Source organism: Mobula hypostoma, chromosome 6, assembly GCF_963921235.1.
Source record: "Mobula hypostoma chromosome 6, sMobHyp1.1, whole genome shotgun sequence".
Classification (NCBI taxonomy): domain Eukaryota; kingdom Metazoa; phylum Chordata; class Chondrichthyes; order Myliobatiformes; family Myliobatidae; genus Mobula; species Mobula hypostoma.
Genome location: NC_086102.1, coordinates 954,408 through 973,477, shown reverse-complemented (window position 1 = coordinate 973,477; position 19,070 = coordinate 954,408). Strand labels below are relative to the sequence as shown.

The following is a 19,070-nucleotide window of genomic DNA, read 5'->3' as shown; positions in this document are numbered from 1 at the left end:
ATGCATGCATTAAGAAATGATACAATATTCCTCTGGTGTGATATCACAAAACACAGGACAGACCAAGACTGAAAAAAACTAACAAAACCACATAATTATAATATACAGTTACAACAGTGCAACAATACCATAACTTGATGAAGAAGCCCATGAGCACAGTAAAAGTTCAAAGTCTCTCAAATGTCCCACATCTCACGCAGGCGGAGAGAAGGAAGAAAAACTCTCCCTGCCATACCTGACCACGGTCCGACTCTTGAGTCATCCGAAAACTTAGAGCTCTGAACAGCTCTCCAACACCGAGTGCTGAGCGCCATCTCTGTCCGAACGATTTGACCTCAATCTCGGTCACCAACAGCAGGCAAGGCCAGGCATTTTGAGGCCTTTTCTCTGAAAGATTCCCGACCACGCAGTAACGACAGCAGCGAACGAGCGTTTCAGAAATTTTTCCAGATGTTCCTCTGTGCTTTCACGTCCATCTTCATCAAATCAGAATTGTCCACGGCCCCTATTTAACAGATACGATATCATTTTTCACCGGAGGGCTGCGCACGCGCGGCGCGCTGCCATCTTCTCTTCCTGCCTTTCCGCCTCCACCACTGCCGCTGGCAGCCCATTCCACGCATTCAGCACTCCCTGCGTAAAAAACTTGCCCCTGACATCTCCTCTGAACCTACTTCCAAGCACCTTAAAACTATGCCCTCTTGTACTAGCCATTTCAGCCCTGGGAAAAAGCCTCCGACTATCCACAAGATCAATGCCTGTCATTATCTTGTACACCTCTATCAGGTCACCTCTCATCCTCCGTCGCTCCAAGGAGAAAAAGCCAAGTTCACTCAACCTATTCTCATATGGCATGCTCCCCAATCCAGGCAACATCCTTGTAAATCTCCTCTGCACCCTTTCTATGGTTTCCACATCCTTCCTGTAGCAAGGTGATCAGAATTGAGCACAGTACTCCAAGTGGGGTCTGACCAGGGTCCTGTATAGCTGCAACATTACCTCTCGGCTCTTAAGCTCAGTCCCATGGTTGATAAAGGCCAATGCACCGTATGCCTTCTTAACCACAGAGTCAACCTGCGTAACAGCTTTGAGATGCCTCACTATTTCTTCTTTGGTGATAGCTTAAAGCATTTTCCCAACTACAGATGTTAAACTAACTGGCCTGTAGTTACCTACCTTTTGTCAACATCCATTTTTGGGCAGTGTGTGATATTCACTGTCCGCCGGGACCTGCCTGGAATCCAGAGAATTTTGGTAAATCATCATCAAAGCCTCAACGATGACCTCTGCCATTTCTTTCAGTACCCTGGGATGCATTCCATCAGGAGCAGGGGACTTGTCTCTCTTTAGGCCACAAGTTTGTTTAATAGAACATAGAATAGTACAGCACAGTACAGGCCCTTTGGCCCACAATGTTGTGCCGACCCTCAAACACTGCCTCCCATATAAGCCCCCACCTTAAATTCCTCCATATACCTGTCTAGTAGTCTCTTAAAATTCACTAGTGTATCTGCCTCCACCACTGACTCAGGCAGTGTATTCCACGCACCAAGCACTCTCTGATTAAAAAACCTTCCTCTAATATCCCCCTTGAACTTCCCACCCCTTACCTTAAAACCACGTCCTCTTGTATTGAGTAGTGGTGCCCTGGGGAAGAGGCGCTGGCTGTCCACTCTATCTATTCCTCTTAATATCTCGTATATCTCTATCATGTCTCCTCTCATCCTCCTTCTCTCCATAGAGTAAAGCCCTAGCTCCCTTAATCTCTGATCATAATGCATACACTCTAAACCAGGCAGCATCCTGGTAAATCTCCTCTGTACCCTTTCCAATACTTCCACATCCTTCCTATAGTGAGGCGACTAGAACTGGACACAGTACTTCAAGTGTGGCCTAACCAGAGTTTTATAGAGCTGCATCATTACATCGCGACTCTTAAACTCTATCCCTCGACTTTTGAAGCTAACACCCCCTGAGCTTTCTTAACTGCCTTATCCACCTGTGAGGCAACTTTCAGGGATCTGTGGACATGTACCCCCAAATCCCTCTGCTCCTCCACACTACCAAGTATCCTGCCATTTACTTTGTACTCTGGCTTGGAGTTTGTCCTTCCAAAGTGTACCACCTCAAACTTCTCTGGGTTGAACTCCATCTGCCACTTCTCAACCCACTTCTGTATCCTGTCAATGTCTCTCTGCAATCTTTGACAATCCTCTACACTATCTACAACACCACCAACCTTTGTGTCGTCTGCAAACTTGCCAACCCACCCTTCTTTAGCACTGCCTCTTTATGGAGCCAAAAGAGATGGGGAGATCTTCAATGGATTTTTTGCATATGTGTTTGTTCTGGAGACGGACTCAGAAGTGAGGCGAAGCAGCAGCGAGATCATGGACCCTGTACAGATTACAGAGGAGGAGCTGTTTGCTATCCTAAGCAAATTTGGGTGGATAAATCCCCAGGGCCTGACAAGGTGTTCTCTGAGACCCCATGGGAAGCAAGTGCAAAAATTGCAGGGGCTCCAGCATAGATATCTCAATCATCCTTATTGAAAGGCAAGGCTCCAGGGGATTGGAGGATAGCTAATATTGTTCCACTCTTTAAGAAAAGTTGTAAAAATAAACCAGGAAATTATATGCTAGTGAATCTGATATCAGTTGTGGGAAATTTGCTGGAAGGTATTTTAAGAGACTGGATTTGTAGGTATTTGGATAGATGGAATGATTAAGGATATTTCAGCATGGCCTGTGTGTGGCAGGTTGTTTCTAACCAATCTTCTAGAATTCTTCAAGGACGTTACCAGGAAATTTGATGAAGGCAAGGCAGTGAATGTTGTGTACATGAATTTCAGCAAGTCATTTGACAAGTTCCTGCATGGGAGATTGGTCAAGAAGGTTCTGTCATTTGGCATTCAAGATGGGATAGTAAATTGGATTAGACATTGGCTTTGTGGGAGAAGCCAGAGAGCAGTATTAGATCGCTGCCTCTCTGGCCTGTGTTAATGGTGTGCCACAGGGATCAGAGCTGGGTCTGTTGTTGTTTGTCATCTATATCAACAATCTGGAAGATAATGTGGTTAACTGGATCAGCAAACTTCCAGATGACACCGAGGCTGGAGGTATAGTGGACAGCGAGGAACACTATTGGGACTTGCAGTGGGATTTGGTCGGGCTGAAAATGGCAGATGGAACTTAATGCAGACAAGTGTGAGGTCTTGCACTTTAGGAGCACCAACCAGAGAGGGCCTTTCACAGTGAACAGTAGCACACTGCGGTGTGCTGTAGGACAGAGGGATCTGGGAATAGAGGTCCATAATAAATTGTAAGTTGCGTCGGAGATTGATATGGTTGTAAGAAAACTTCTGGCACATTGGCCTTCATAGATCAAGGTACTGAGTACAGGAGTTTGGATGTTATGTTGAAATTGTATAAAATGTTGGCGAGGCCTAATTTGGAGTATTGTGTGCACTTTCGGTCACCTACCTACAGGAAAATTGTAAATAAGATTGAAAGAATACAGACAAAATTTACAAGAATGTTGCCAGGTCTGGGTTATAAGGAAAGGTTGAATAGATTAGAACTTTTTTTTCCCTAGACTGTAGAAGATTGAGAGGAGGTTTGATACAGGTATACAAAATTATGAGCGGTATAGATAGGGTCAATGCAAGTAGGCTTCTTCCACTGAGGTTGGGTGGGACAACAACCCAACCTCAGTGGTTTAAGAGTGAAGGATGAAATGTTTAAATGGACCGTGAGGGGAACCTTCTTCACTCAGTGGGTTGAGAGAGTGTGGAATGAGCTACCAATGTAAGTGGTAGATGCAATTTTGATTTCAACATTTAAGAGAAGTTTGTATAGGAGCATGAATGGGCAGGGTATGGAGGCTAAGGTCAATGGGACTAGGCAATTTAAATGGTTTGACATGTACTAGATGGGCCAAAGGCCATGTTTCTGTGTCTATGACTATTTGGTTCAGTAGGGATTGAGGTGTTGTGTGTGATGCACTGATTGGAGGTCAGGGTTGTCCTGGTGTGAATGGGGTTGGAGTACAGACCGTTTCTCACTCCCTGACGGGTGTTCGGTAAGCTTGCCTTCCGCCTGTCTGTTGGAATCACTGATGCACACTCCTCCTCTGCAGGTGGATGTACTGCGAGCACTTGGTGCCGAAATTATCCGAACACCCACCCAAGCCAGTTTCGATTCACCAGAATCACACATCGGTGTTGCTTGGAGGTTGAAGAATGAAATTCCCAACTCGTGTATCCTGGACCAGGTGGGTATTGAGCGAGCAGCTGGCCCTGGTTCCCACTGGCCCAAGGTTGACTCTGTATAATTGTCTTTCCTTATAAATCTTTTTATTGAATTAGTACACAAAAGGTAAACCATATAGGCACTGATACACAGTTGCAATATAACCTTACAAGAGATATTAATACACAAAAAAAAGATAGTAGAAACAGTGCAGCTTAGATATAAAATAACCAGGTAATATAATAGTATACTAATTTTCAAATATGTCAATAAGGAAAAAAAACCCCACCGTGCAACTAAACTAAAAAGCAAAGCAAAGCAATGAGCTGACTAGGTATCAAGTAGAGTTAAACAACTTAAAACAATCACGTCCTCAAACCCGACCTCCATTAAAAACAGTTAAAAAGCAAGAAGGGAATGTAAATATGGACAGAGAAAGAAAAAAAAGTTACATTAAATGAAAATGTTGAATAAAAGATCTCCAAGTCTGTTCAAATTTAACGGAAGAATCATAAAGATTACTTCTAATTTTCTCCAGATTTAAACATAGTATTGTCTGGGAAAACCAAAAGAATGTAGTTGGAGCATTAATCTCCTTCCAATGTTGTAAAATACATCTTTTCGCCATTGAAGTAAGAAATGCAATTAATCTACGGGCTGAAGGGGAAAGATTACTGGAAATTTTAGGTAATCCAAAGATAGCAGTAATAGGATAGGGAGAAATATATATATTCAATACCTTTGAAATAATATTAAAAATATCCTTCCAAAAGGTTTCCAGAGTAGGACAGGCCCAAAACGTATGAGTTAAGGAAGCTATCTCCCCATGACATCTGTCACAAAGAGGGTTAATATGAGAATTAAAAATGAGCTAATTGATCTTTAGACATATGTGCTCTATGGACAACTTTAAATTGAATTAGGGAGTGTTTAGAACAGATAGAGGAAGTATTAACTAGTTGTAAAATATGCACTCAGTCATCCACCGGAATAATAAGACCCAATTCCTTTTCCCAATCTGACCTAATCTTATCAAATGGAGCTTTCCTAAGTTTCATAATAGTATTATAAATAATAGCCGTTACAGCTTTCTGACATGGATTAAGGTTAATTATAGTATCTAAAATATATGTAGGAGGTAGCGTCGGAAAGGAAGAGAGTATAGTACTTAGGAAATTTCTAACTTGGAGATATCTAAAAAAAAATGTGTTCTTGGTAAGTTATATTTGTTAGATAATTGCTCAAAGGACATAAGGGAACCATCTAAAAATAAATCCAAAAACCATTAGTCTTCCAAATTTGAAATAACATTAGTCTTCCAAATTTGAAAGGCACGGTCAGTGGAAGAGGGAGGGAAGAATATGTTACCTAAAATAGGAATCGCAAGCCCAAATTGATTAAGATCAAAAAATTTTCGGAATTGAAACCAAATACGTAAGGTATATTTAACTATCGGGTTACAAACCAATTTACAGCGTTTCAAATCAAAAGGAAGAGAAGAACCTAAAATGGAGCCAAGTGCATAACCTTGAGCAGATTGTAATTCCAATACTACCCATTGAGGAATGGATAGTGTATCTTGATCAAGTAACCAAAATTTCATATGTCAAATATTAATTGCCCAATAATAGAATCTAAAGTTAGGTAATGCGAAACCTCCATCTCTCTTAGCTTTCTGTAGATGTATTCTACCCAGTCTCGGGTTTTTATTTTGCCAAATAAATGAAGAAATTTTAGAGTCAACTTCATCAAAAAATGATTTGGGAACAAAAATCGATAGTGCCTGAAATACATATAAAAATTTTGGAAGAATAAACATCTTAACAGCATTAATACGACCAATCAAAGTTAAATAAAAAGGAGACCATTTAAATGAGAGTTGAGTAATGTGATCGATTAAGGGTAGGAAATTAGTCTTAAATAAATCTTTATGTTTACAGGTAACTTTAATCCCAAGATATGAAAAATGATTATTAACCAATTTAAACAGAAGATTCTGATATAAGGGAACTTGCTTATTAATCGGAAAAAGTTCACTCTTACCGAGATTTAACTTATAACCTGAAAAAAGACTAAATTGTGCTAATAAATTTAAAGCAGCAGGGATAGATTTTTGAGGATTAGAAATATATAAAAGTAAGTCATCAGCATAGAGTGATACTTTATGGGACTTTAAACCCTGAGTTATCCCAATAATATTTGGAGATTCTCGAATGGCAATTGCAAGAGGTTCTAATGCAATATCAAATAATAAGGGACTAAGAGGACAACCTTGTCTGGTACCTCAAAAAAGAGGGAAAAAAGGTGAGCTTAAAGAGTTAGTACGGACTGAGGCCATAGGAGAATGATATAACAATTTGATCCAAGATATAAATTTCGGGCTGAAATTGAACATTTCAAGCACCTTAAATAAGTAAGGCCATTCGACTCTGTGGAAGGCTTTTTCAGCGTCTAAGGAAATGACGCACTCAGGATCATTTTGTGAGGGAGTATAAACAATGTTTAACAGTGTACGAATGTTATAAAAAGAGTAACGACCTTTAATAAAACCCGTTTGGTCTTCCGAAATAATATAAGGAAGTGTTTTTTCTAATCTGTTTGCTAATAATTTAGAAAAGATCTTAGAATTAACATTTAATAAGGATATTGGTCTATAAGATGCACATTGAGCAGGATCTTTATCCTTTAATATTAAAGAGAGCGATGCTTTTTTTTTGGTATTTAGTACTAACAGTAGCATTAGAAGTATGCATCTAAGTTTAGTGCTGTGCGTGGAGTGCCAGATGTGGGGACCCTGGGAGACTCCCAGCCTCCCCAAGGATTACATCTGCACCAGGTGCACTGAGATGAGGCTCCTGAAGGACCGTGTTAAGGAGCTGGAAATGGAAATTGATGACCTTCAGCTAATTAGAGAAAGTGAGGAGGTGATAGATACTACCTATAGAGAGGTAGTGGATAGCACCCCTGTGACAGTCCCCCTCAGAAATCGATGTATCGTTTTGGATACTGTTGAAGAGGCAGACCTGACAGAGGAGGACCACAGTGAACGAGACTCTGGCATTCTGCCCAGTGCCAAAATCAAGAGAGCAAGAAGAAATGCAGTAGTTATAGGGGATTGCATCGTAAGTGGGACGGACAAGAGATTCTGCGAGCCGGACAAGGATACCCGGATGGTGTGTTGCCTCCCTGGTGCCAAGGTACGGGATGTCTCAGATCGAGTCCAGAGTATTCTGAGGAGAGAGGGCGAGCAGCCGGAAGTCTTGGTACATGTTGGTACCAATGACATAGACAGAAAAAGAGAGGAGGTCCTGAAGAAAGATTACTGGGAACTAGGAAGAAAATAGAAAAGCCGGACCCCCAGAGTAATAATATCAGGATTACTGCCTGAGCTGCGCGCTAATGAAGGTAAGAACAGCAGAATTAAGCAGATGAATGTGTGGCTAAGTAACTGGTGCAGGGGGCAGGGCTTCAAATTCTTGAATCGTTGGGATCTATTTTGGGGAAGGTATGACTTGTACAAAAAAGATGGATTACACCTGAACTCAAAAGGTACTAATATCCTGGCGGGATTGTTTAATATAGCTGTTAGGGAGAGTTTAAACTAAGTTGGCAAGAGGAAGGAAACCAAAGTGTTAGGATCGACGAAGAGGAAAATAGAAATAAGTCAACAATACTGTGCAGCAAAGATGGTAAGAAGGACAGGCCGGTGAATATACAGGATAATTTGCTGCAAAATAGATATATAGCACAAGTGGCAACAGGTACGGATCTAAATGTACTGTACTTAAATGCACGCAGCATTAGAAATAAAGTGGATGACCTTGCTGCACAGCTGCAGGTTAAAAGATATGACATTGTGGCCATCACCGAGTCATAGCTAAATGATGGATGTGATTGGGAGCTGAATGTCCAAGGATACACAGTGTATAGGAAGGATAGGAAGGTAGGTAAAGGGGGTGGTGTGGCCCTGATGGTAAGTAACGATATCAAATCACTAGAAAGAAGGGACATAGGATCAGAAGAGGTAGAATCCTTATGGGTCGAGTTAAGAAATGGCAAGGGTAAAAAGACACTAATAGCAGTTATATACAGGCCTCCAAACAGCAGTCGGGATGTGGACTACAAGTTGCAGCTGGAAATAGAAAAAGCGTGTCAGAAGGACAATGTCAAGATAATTATGGGGGATTTTAATATGAAAGTGGATTGGGAAAGTTGGGAAGGTAATGGATCTCAGGAGAGGGAGTTTGTAGAATGCCTACAGGATGGCTTTTTGGAGCAACTTGTCCATAAGCCCACCAGGGGACCGGCTGTTTTGGATTGGGTGCTGTGTAGCGAACCCGAGGTGATTAGGGAGCTGGAGGTAAAGGAACCCCTTGGAAGTAGTGATCATAATATGATTGAGTTCAGTTTCAAATTTGAAAAGGAGAAGCTGGTATCAGGTGTATCGATATTTCAGTGGAACAGGGGAAATTACAGTGGTATGAGAGAGGAACTGACCCAAGTCAATTGGAAAAGTAAACTAAATGGAGGGATGGCGGAGCAGAATTGGATGAAATTCCTACAAGAAATAAGGAAAATGCAGGAAAAATATACTCCAAGAAAAAAGAAAATCATGAATGGAAAAATGGCACAAATGTGGCTAACAAGAGAGGTTAAAGCAAAAATAAAAGCAAAAGAAACGGCGTACAAGGAAGCAAAAATCGGTGGAAAAAATGAGGACTGGAAGACCTTTAAAAACTTACAGAAAGAAACTAAGCAAGTCATTAGGAAAGAAAAGATGAATTATGAAAGGAAGTTGGCGATTAACATAAAAAAGGATACTAAGAGTTTTTTTTTTAAATATATGAAGAGTAAAAGAGTGACAAGGGTAGATATGGGACCGATTGAAAATGATCCTGGAGAAATTATAATGGATAACAGAGATGGTGGAAAAACTGAATGAGTATTTTGCATTAGTCTTCACAGTGGAAGACATGAGCAATATATCTGATAGCCAGAGGTATCAGGGAATAGAATTAGGTACAGTCAAGATAACTAGAGAGAAAGTACTTGGGAAGCTAAGTGGACTAAGAATAGATAAGTCTCCCGGCCTGGATGAGGTGCACCCAAGGGTTCTGAAGGAGGTGGCTTTGGAGATTGTGGAAGCATTGAAAATGATCTTCCAGGAATCAATAGACTCTGGCATGGTTCCGGAGGACTGGAAGGTCGCAAATGTAGTTCCGCTATTTAAGAAAGGAAGGTTGCAGCAAAAAGAAAATTACAGACCTATTAGTCTGACATCGGTGGTTGGAAAGATATTGGAGTCAATCCTCAAGGACGAGGTTATGAAATACCTTGAGGTGCATGACAAGATAGGCCGAAGCCAGCATGGTTTCATGAAGGGAAGATCCTGCCTTACCAATTGATTGGAATTTTTTGAGGTAATCTCGAATAAGATTTACAAGGGAGAGGCTGTAGATGTTGTGTATTTGGATTTTCAAAAGGCCTTCGATAAGGTGCGCATATGAGGCTGCTTAATAAGATGAGAGCTCATGGAATTATAGGAAAGATATTGAAATGGGTGGAGCATTGGCTGATAGGCAGAAAGCAAAGTGTGGGAATAAAGAGATCCTATTCTGATTGGTTGCCGGTTACTAGTGGTGCTCCGCAGGGGTCAGTGTTGGGGCCGCTTCTTTTTACGATGTATATCGATGATTTGGATTATGGATTAAATGGTGTTGTGGCCAAGTTTGCGGATGACACCAAGATAGGTGGAGGAGCAGGAAATGTTGAAGAAATGGAAAGGTTGCAGAGAGACTTAGTCAGTTTAGGAGAGTGGGCAAAGAAATGGCAGATGAGATACAACGTTGACAAATGTACGGTTGTACATTTTGGAAGAAGAAATAATCGGGCAGATTATTATTTAGTTGGGGAGAAAATTCAAAAATCAGAAGTACAAAGGGACTTGGGGGTCCTCGTGCAGGATACCCTAAAGGTTAACCACCAAGTTGGATCGGCGGTAAGGAAAGTGAATGCTATGTTGGCATTCATTTCAATAGGAATAGTGTATAAGAGTAAGGAGGTGTTGATGAGACTCTATGGGGCACTGGTGAGACCTCATTTGGAACACTGTGTGCAGTTTTGGGCCCCCTATCTTAGAAAGGATATACTGATGTTGGAGAGAGTTCAGAGATTTTCGAGGATGATTCCTGGAATGCAGGGGCTAACATATAAGGAGCGTCTGTTGGCTCTTGGATTGTATTCATCAGAGTATAGAAGAATGAGAGGGGATCTCGTAGAAACGTTTCAAATATTGAAAGGGTTGGACAGAGTAGATGTGGAAAGGTTGTTTCCCTTGGTGGGTGAGTCCAGGACAAGAGGCCATAGTCTTAGGATTAGAGGGTACCCAGTTAAAACAGAGATGAGGAGAAATTTTTTTAGCCAGAGGGTCGTGGATTTGTGGAATTCGTTGCCACATATGGCTGTGTAGGCCCGATCATTGAGGGTGTTTAAGGAGGAGATTGACAGGTATCTTATTAGTCAGGGTATCAAGGGATATGGGGAAAAAGCCAGAAATTGGAACTAGATGGGTGAATAGTTTAGCTCATGGGGGAGCTGCGGAGCAGACTCGATGGGCTGAATGGCCTACTTCTGCTCCTTTGTCTTGTGATCTTGTGATTCAGGAAGTTTACCAAGTTTTAATGAAGCCTCCAAAACCCTGAATAACCAAGGGATTAATGAAGATGCAAAACATTTATAAAATTCCACGGTAAACCCATCAGGACCAGGAGCTTTCCCTGGACTCATAGAGAAAATAACCTTCTTAATCTCATCAGTAGTAAAGGAAGTGTCAAGCATAGAAGATATATCATGTCAAATCTTAGGGAAATCTAGGTTATCTAAAAAGTCATACATATATTTAGAGTCTTGTGGAAACTCTGATTGATATAAAGAGGAATAAAAATCAAAAAAAGGTGGATTAATCTCAGCTTGATCAGATATCAGTTGATCATTTTGATTATAAATCTGATTAATTTGAAATTTGGAATAGTTAGTCTTCAACTGGTTAGCCAACAGTTTACCAACTTTGTCACTATGTATATAAAATTCACTTCTTGTTTTCATTAATTGATTTGCAATCGAGGACGAAAGTAATAAACTGTGTTCCATTTGAAGTTCAGTTCTTTGTTTATACAACTTCTCAGAGGGAGCTGTAGCGTATGTCTTATCAATTTCCTTAATCTTGTCTACAATGACCGGCTCCTCATCCTTCAACCTCTTCCTCAAAGCAGCAGAATACGAGATGATCTGACCACGAATATAAGCTTTAAAAGTGTCCCAAAGGATGTTCATAGAAATATCTTCTGTATAGTTGATTGTAAAAAAGAGATCAATCTGTTCATTCATAAAGTTAACAAAATCCGAGTCCTGAAGCAACAGCGAATTAAAATGCCATTGTCTATTATTTGGTGTGCTGGCCAATATTTTAATAGAAAGATTAAGTGGAACATGATCCGAAATGGTTATAGAATCATATTCACATTTGACCACTGAAGGAATAAGATGAGAGTCAATAAAAAAATAATCAATTCTTGAATAGGAACGATGAACATGTGAAAAAAAGGAAAAATCTTTTTCCTGAGGGTGCAAAAAACGCCAAATGTCCGTCGATCCGGAATCTGAAAGGAATGAGTTAATCATGGTTGCAGATTTATTGGGTAAGGTCCGTAAAGGAGCCGAACGATCCAAAGATGAAGATAAAGAAGTATTAAAATCCCCGCCCCAAATTAGTGAAAACTCATTCAAATTTGGAAACAAATTAAATAATGATTTATAAAATTCCGGACAGTCCATGTTGGGAGCGTAAACATTAACCAAAACTACCACTAACTCAGAAATCTGCCATTCGGATCAGAAATAATATTGTGTTGTACAAAAGTGATTGAGGGATCTATAAAAATAGAAACCCCTCGAATCTTAGCGTTGGAATTCGAATGGAAGTGTTGATCCCTTCCAGAATTTGAAAAAACGTAATCTGTCCCCCCTCCGCACATGGGTCTCTTGTAAAAATAGAACATGTGCTTTAAGTCTTCGGAATACTTTAAAAACTTTTTTCCTTTTTATTGAATGATTAAGACCGTTAGTATTCCAAGAGACAAAATTACTAGTAGACTCCATAAACACTAAAGTCAACCCGCAAAAAGAGGAGGATTGACAATAGGTTCGACCCACGCACCCGGAAAGGGAACAGAACAAACAAGAAATAACGGGAAGGAGAACGCGACCAATAGTTCTGTGATATAAGTAGCCCAAGAAAAAAAACTAAAAAGTGAAGCCCTTCCCACCGCCCCCTCGAACCCCCAAAGCTAAATCTAAGATAGACCAGCCAGAAAGAAGCAAGCACTAGAACTACCCCCATGACTTGCGATAGACGCTCACTAAAAAAAAGTGTATATATAAGAGGATCAGCTAGAGTTATAAAACAGTAGAGAAATTTTAAAAAAGTACACCGATTAAAGCAAACCCGATATAATACAAAGAAAAAGCAGGTAAGTATAAAGAAAACCGTTAACCAACAACATACCATGTAGTTAAACAAGAAAATGAGACAATTAACATAGACTAGCGAGGAAAACTACGAAAAGTACGTTTGAAAACTACAAAATTTAAGGCCTCAAAGGAAATACATAAAATGATGCAGAGGAAATAACCACCCAGAATCCCGAGGGAAAAAGAAAGGAATGATGCAGTTAGAAAAAAATTTGGCAACCATATTAGTTAACCGAAAAAGAACTTTTCTGCCCTCATATAAAGCAAAAAAATAAACCAAAACAGATTAACTGCATCCGAACAAACAGAAATGGTTTAATAATTGCAATTAAGATGTTGAAAGCGAAAATTGATCAAGGTAACTCTGGGCTTCCGATGGAGAGTCGAAAAAACGGGAAGAACCCTTAGGCAAGCGAATCTTCAAACGTGCAGGATAAAGCAACACTGGTTTTAAATCCATCTTATAAAGTTCCGACATCACAGATCTATAACGGACACGCTGATCCCGAACCGGCTTACTAAAATCCTCTACCAGCCGGAATCGAAGCTGTGAATAATCATTATAACCTTTAGGTCGAGCGAATGGAAGCAACTTCTCCTTGTCTTGAAAATAATGAAATGGTAGAATAACATGCCGAGGTTTGTCTGACTTAGATGAATATACTGGGACTCTGTGAGCCCGATCCAATAGTGGTGGTTGGTCAGGAAATAAGGTAGGGAACGCATCTTTTAAAAGTTGAGAAAAGAACTTTATAGGGTCATTAGGTTCAGCAGCTTCAAGAATACCAATAATTCAAATATTCTGTCGTCGCATTCTGCATTCTAAGTCCGAGTTTTTAAAAGTCAGAAAGTCAAGTTTTTTCTTCATTCCAGTAATTGTCTCTTCAATTTTCCCCATCCTGAGTTCATTTTGTTGTGTGGATTTTTGAAGATTAGATATAGCAGTCTGATGTTCCGTGATAGATGTTTGCATTTTATCGATTACATCAAGAATTCTCTCCAGTTTAGATGAAATTTCCACACGAATCAGATCCGTTATAGTAGTTGAAATTTCCGTTTGAATCAGATCTGATATAGCTTTCAAAGTTAACGCTGGTTCAGTCGGAGAAGGATCAGTAGCTTTCAGTCTAACCGGAGGTTTACCATCTTTACCGTTCTTAGACATAGCAGATCTTAAAAACATCCAAATATCAAAAAAACAGAATTTGTTGCTAGGAGTTATGAAAATCGGTGCCTTAATGGTTGGCTTAAATATAGCTGATCATAGGAAAAAACTCAGAGGTAATGGAGCAAGTCAAGAACACGACTTCACTCCATGAGCGCTACCGGAAGTCTCTGACTCTGAATAATGAACCATAGACTCACAGAAACATCAGCAATGAATGGGTCCTGGATCAGCTTGTCCAAACTGACTGTGATAACAGTCCTCAGAATGGCAGTGATTGTGGTGGTGGGGGCGGGGGGAGTCTCAGGAAATTCCTCAAATCAGACTAATAACTAGAGATTTCAAATAAAAAGGGATCCGCAGTAGTCAGTAAGTTTAGAGCAACAGCCTAGAGGTATAATAACAGTTCTGGCTATAGGGTAGAAATCAGGGGGCCCAAGGCAACTTCAAGTTCAAGTTTTAATTATTCAACTGTACACATCAATGCAGCCAAATGCAGCAGTGCTCCTCTGAAGCCAAGGTGCTGTACAGGAATGCTGTACACAGCAGTCTCTCTGGGGCCAAGGTGCTGTACAGAGTAGCCACAGCCACACAAAGCACATGTAGTAACATAAGAGTGGATGTAGAAAATAAGACTGCACCTATACAAAATAAAATAAAGTCACAAAAAAAAATTATAAAAACAATCTTGGATCCAGGAACAAAAGTAGACTGCTGGGGGAAGTCGTCAGATTGAGGTGCATCAGAGTTTCAGCTCAAACCCATGCATCTGTCCTGTGCAGGGAAACCAGGAAGTGTAAGTAAGGGAGAGACCAGGGCTGGTGGTAACAAGTGGAAGAAGATTGGGTGGGAGGGGGAGGGTGGGAAAGTGATAGGCAGATGTTGCCCAGGGAGTGGTGGGGGAACGGATGCCAAAGGTAAATGAAGGGGATGTACTGATGGAACTGAGAAATGAATTGGTTCCATTTTTGGCTTGGTAAGAGAGGTTCAGTGTTTCAGGCTGACACCATGCGTCAGGATTCAATAAAGGTCTTGATTATGAGGAGGGATGAGCTCCTGCAGCATGAATTCAGTGAGCCTGGTTCCAGATGACAGAGCAGGACGTCTACGGTTATAGTCTCGGCATTACTTCAAAGTTCAAATTAAATTTACTATCAAAGTCACCGTCTACAAATTAAATTTACTATCAAAGTCAGCATATATAAATTAAATTTACTATCAAAGTCAGCGTATACAAATTAAATTTACTATCAAAGTCGCCGTATACAAATTAAATTTACTATCAAAGTTGCCGTATACAACCCTAAGATTCATTTTCCTGTGGCCATTCACAATAATGAAATGAGAATCAAAGGAAGAGTGATTGGGCGTACAGTCAGTGTGCAAAAGGCAATAAACTGGGCAAATCCAACAGAAGAAATAATAATAAATAAATAAATAGGTAATAAATATCGAGAACGTGAGATGAACAGTCCTTGAACAGTCCTTAGGTTGTGGAAACAGTTGGGCTGAGTGATATTGAGTGAAGTTTTCCCCTTCGGTTCAAGAGCTCGATTGTTGAGGAGTAATAACTGTTCCTGAACCTGGTGGGATGAATCGTCAGGCTCCTGTACCTCCTCCCTGATGGCAGCAGCGAGAAGAGAACGCGCCCTGGGTAGTGGGGGTCCATAGTGATGGATGTTGCTTTCCTGTGACAACACTTTGTGTAGATGTGCTTAGTGGTGGGAGAGGGAGGGCTTTACCTGTGGTGGACGGGGCCGTATCTAGTACTTTTTGAAGGATTTTCTGTTCAAGGGTATTAGTGTTTCTATACTAGGCTGTGATGCAGCCAGTCAGTATATTCTCCACCACATATCTGTTGAAGTTTATCAGAGTTTTAGATGTCAGGTTGAATTTTTTTTTATTATTAAATTACGGGATGTGGACGTTGCTAGCTAAGCCAACATTTATTGTGCAACCCTGGTTGCCCTTCGAGAAGGTGGTGATGAGCTGCCTTCTTGAACCGCTGCAGTCCCTGAGGTGTAGGCACGCCCACAGTGCTGTTAGGGAGGGAATTCCATGATTTGGACCCAGTGACAATGAAGGAACTGCGATATGTTTCCAAGTCAGGATGGTGAGTGACTTGGAAGGGGATTTCCAAGTGGTGAGGTTCCCAGGTATTTGCTGTTCTCGTCCTTCTAAATGATAGTGGTTGTGGGTCTGGAAGGTGCTGCCTTAGGAACTTTGGTGTGTTGTTGCAGTGCATCTTGTAGACAGTACACACGGCTGCAACTGTCCGTCAATGGTGGAGGGATTGGATGCTTGTGGAAGGGTTACCAATCAAGTGGGCTGCCTTGTACTGGATGGTGTCAAGCTTCCTGAGTGTTGATGGAGCTGCACTCATCCAGGTGAGTGGCAAGTATTCCATTACACTCCTGACCTGAGCCTTGTAGATGGTGGGCAGGCTTTGGGGAGTCAGGAGAGAGTTACACGCCGCAGGATTCCTGGCCTTTGACCTGCTCTGGTAGCCACGGTGTTTATATGGCTAGACCAGTTCAATTTCCTGTCAACAGTAACCCCGAGGATGTGGATAGTAAGGGATTCAGTGATGGTGATGCTACTGAATGTCAAGGGTCAGTGGTTAGAGCCTCTCTTGTTGGAGATGGTCATTGCCTGGCACTTGCGTGGCTCGACTGTTACTTGCCACTTGTCAGTCCAAGCCTGGATATGGTCCAGGTCCTGCTGCATTTGGCTATGAACTGCTTCACTATCTGAGGAGTCACGAATGGTGCAGAACACTGTACCGTCATCTGTGAACATCCCGATTTCTGACCTTATGATGGAAGGAAGGTGATTGATGAAGCAGCTGAAGATGGTTGGTCTGAGGACACTTTCCTGAGGAACTACTGTAGTGATGTCCTGAGGATGAGATAACTGACCTCCAACCGCCACAACCATCGTCCTTTGTGTCAGGTATGATTCCAGCCAGTGGAGGATTTTCCCCCTAATTCCCGTTGACTCTATTTTAGCTAGGGCAGCTTGATGCCATACTCGGTCAAATGCTGCCTTGATGTTGTGGGCTATCACTCTCACTTCACTCTGGTATTCAGCTCTTTGGTCCATGTTTGGACCACGGAGGTGATGAGGTCAGGAGCTGACTGGCCTTGACGGAACCCAAACTGGGCATCCGTAAGCGGGTTATTGCCAAGTAGGTGCTGCATGATAGCATTGTTGATAACCCCTTCCATTACTTTGCTGAACTCTTCGAAAACGCCTAAGGAAGTAAAGGTGCTGCTGAGCTCTCTGTGTACTTGTACTGTGTGCTGGACCAGGATAGGTCCTCTGATATGGTAATATAGCTGACTCTCTTCAATGAGGACTGGCTCACGGACCTCTGGTTTCCTCTGCTTGGTCCAGAATCAGCTCCTCGCTCTTGCTGACATTGAGTGAGAGGTCGTTGTTGTGGCATCACTCCGTCACTCCCTCCTTATAGGCTGATTGGTTACTTCCGCCTCAGGCTACAGGAACATGCTCCATCAGGCGGTCAATTAGGCAGAGCATTGGTAATTGGAATTTAATCCAAATGCGTGAAAGTTTTCTATTTTGGGAGGTCATATTAGGTAGGGCATACTCGGTGTATGCAGAGCTCTAGGGAGTGTTGTGGAACAGAAGGACTATTGTGTACAAGCCTAGGGATTCCTGTGGATCAAGCATGGGTGCGTAAGATGGGAGAGAGGCCATACAGGATGTTGTTTTGATCGCCAAGGCACTGGATAAAAGAGCAGGGAGCGTAGTACAGCCTTATGAAACACTGGCTAGGCCACAGCTGGAATACTATGCAGGTCTGGTGGCTACACTGGAGGAAGAATGGAGAGATTCACCAAGGTGTTACTTGGGATGCTGTGTCAGCGACCAGATAGGCTGGAGGAGAATGTTTAAGGGGGATTTAGAGAGCTATTTTTTTAAACACAGATTGGTTTGTATCTGAATGAGCTGCCAGGAAGCTGTAGAGGCTGGTATAATTATAATTAAAGACACTTTAACAGGTACGTGGAAAGGTAATGTTTAGAAAGAAATGGGCCAAACACAGGTAGACAACTTGGTCAGCAGGGATGAGGTGTTTCTGTGCCCTGAGACTCTGCTAACACAGGAGACAACTTGGTCAGCGGGGATGTATTGGGCTGTGAACAATCAATGTGAGTGAGTGTGGAAGCAAGAGGTACCTTTCAATCAGGTCTGCAATCAAGATTTGAAAATGCAGAGCTTCGTGACAGTTTCTCTGAGTTGGGCTGTGACCAATCAAGGAGAGGAATTCATTAGCAAGGGCGAATAAAGATAACACAAGTACAAGCGCAGCGACCATTCTTTTGAGTATGTCTGTGTTTAGAGTAGCTTTGGCTCATCAGGCTTTGGTGAGGTAAGTTTCTCTCTTTTTGTTATTTGTTCATTCCTCGTCTGTTAGGGCATAGTAGTGTAGTGAGAAAAACTCTAGAGCAAGTGTTTTATTCTGTGCGTGAGATTTGTAAGTCTGGGAGACCTCCAGTCCCCCAGATAAACACAGCTGCACTGAGCCGCAGTGCCTGAGAGAACATGTTAAAGAACTGAAGCTGCAGCTCGATGACCTGCAACTCATAGGGGAGAATGAGGAGGTGATAGACAGGAGCTACAGGGAGGTAGTCATCCCTAGGTTGCAGGAGACGGGTAACTGGGCGACTGTCAGGAGAAGGGCAAATGCACAGACAGTGCAGAGTACATTTGTGGCCGTTCCCTTCAATAATAATTATGCAACTTTGGATACTGTTGATGGGGCAACCTACTGGGGGGAGCCTCAGTGACTGGGTCTCTAGCACTGAGTCTGGTGCTATGGCTTAGAAGAGCAGAGAAGTGAAGGGGACTGCAGTGTTGATAGGAGATCCCATAGTCAGAGGAACAAAGACTAGGTTCTGTGGGTGCGATAGAGACAGCTGGATGTCTGTTGCCTCCCAGGTTCCAGGGTCAGGGATGTCTCAGATCGGGTCCATGGCATTCTAAAGGGGGAGGGTGAGCAGCCTGAAGTCTTGTGCATTTTGTCACCAATAACATAGGTAGACAAGGTGAGGAGGTCCTGAGGAGAGATTTTGGGGAGCTAGGTAGAAAGTTGAGAAACA

At 41.9% G+C, this 19,070-nt stretch overlaps 1 protein-coding gene across 2 annotated transcripts in view; it reads left to right on the top strand.

Moving 5' to 3' along the window:
• Positions 1-19,070, top strand: part of cbsa (cystathionine beta-synthase a) — a 71,864-nt gene that overhangs the window by 15,681 nt on the left and 37,113 nt on the right. For both annotated transcript variants that reach the window (XM_063050197.1, XM_063050196.1), the window contains exon 6: positions 4,138-4,272. In XM_063050197.1, the coding sequence (XP_062906267.1) occupies positions 4,138-4,272 (135 nt within the window). The remainder of the gene's footprint in view (positions 1-4,137; positions 4,273-19,070) is intronic.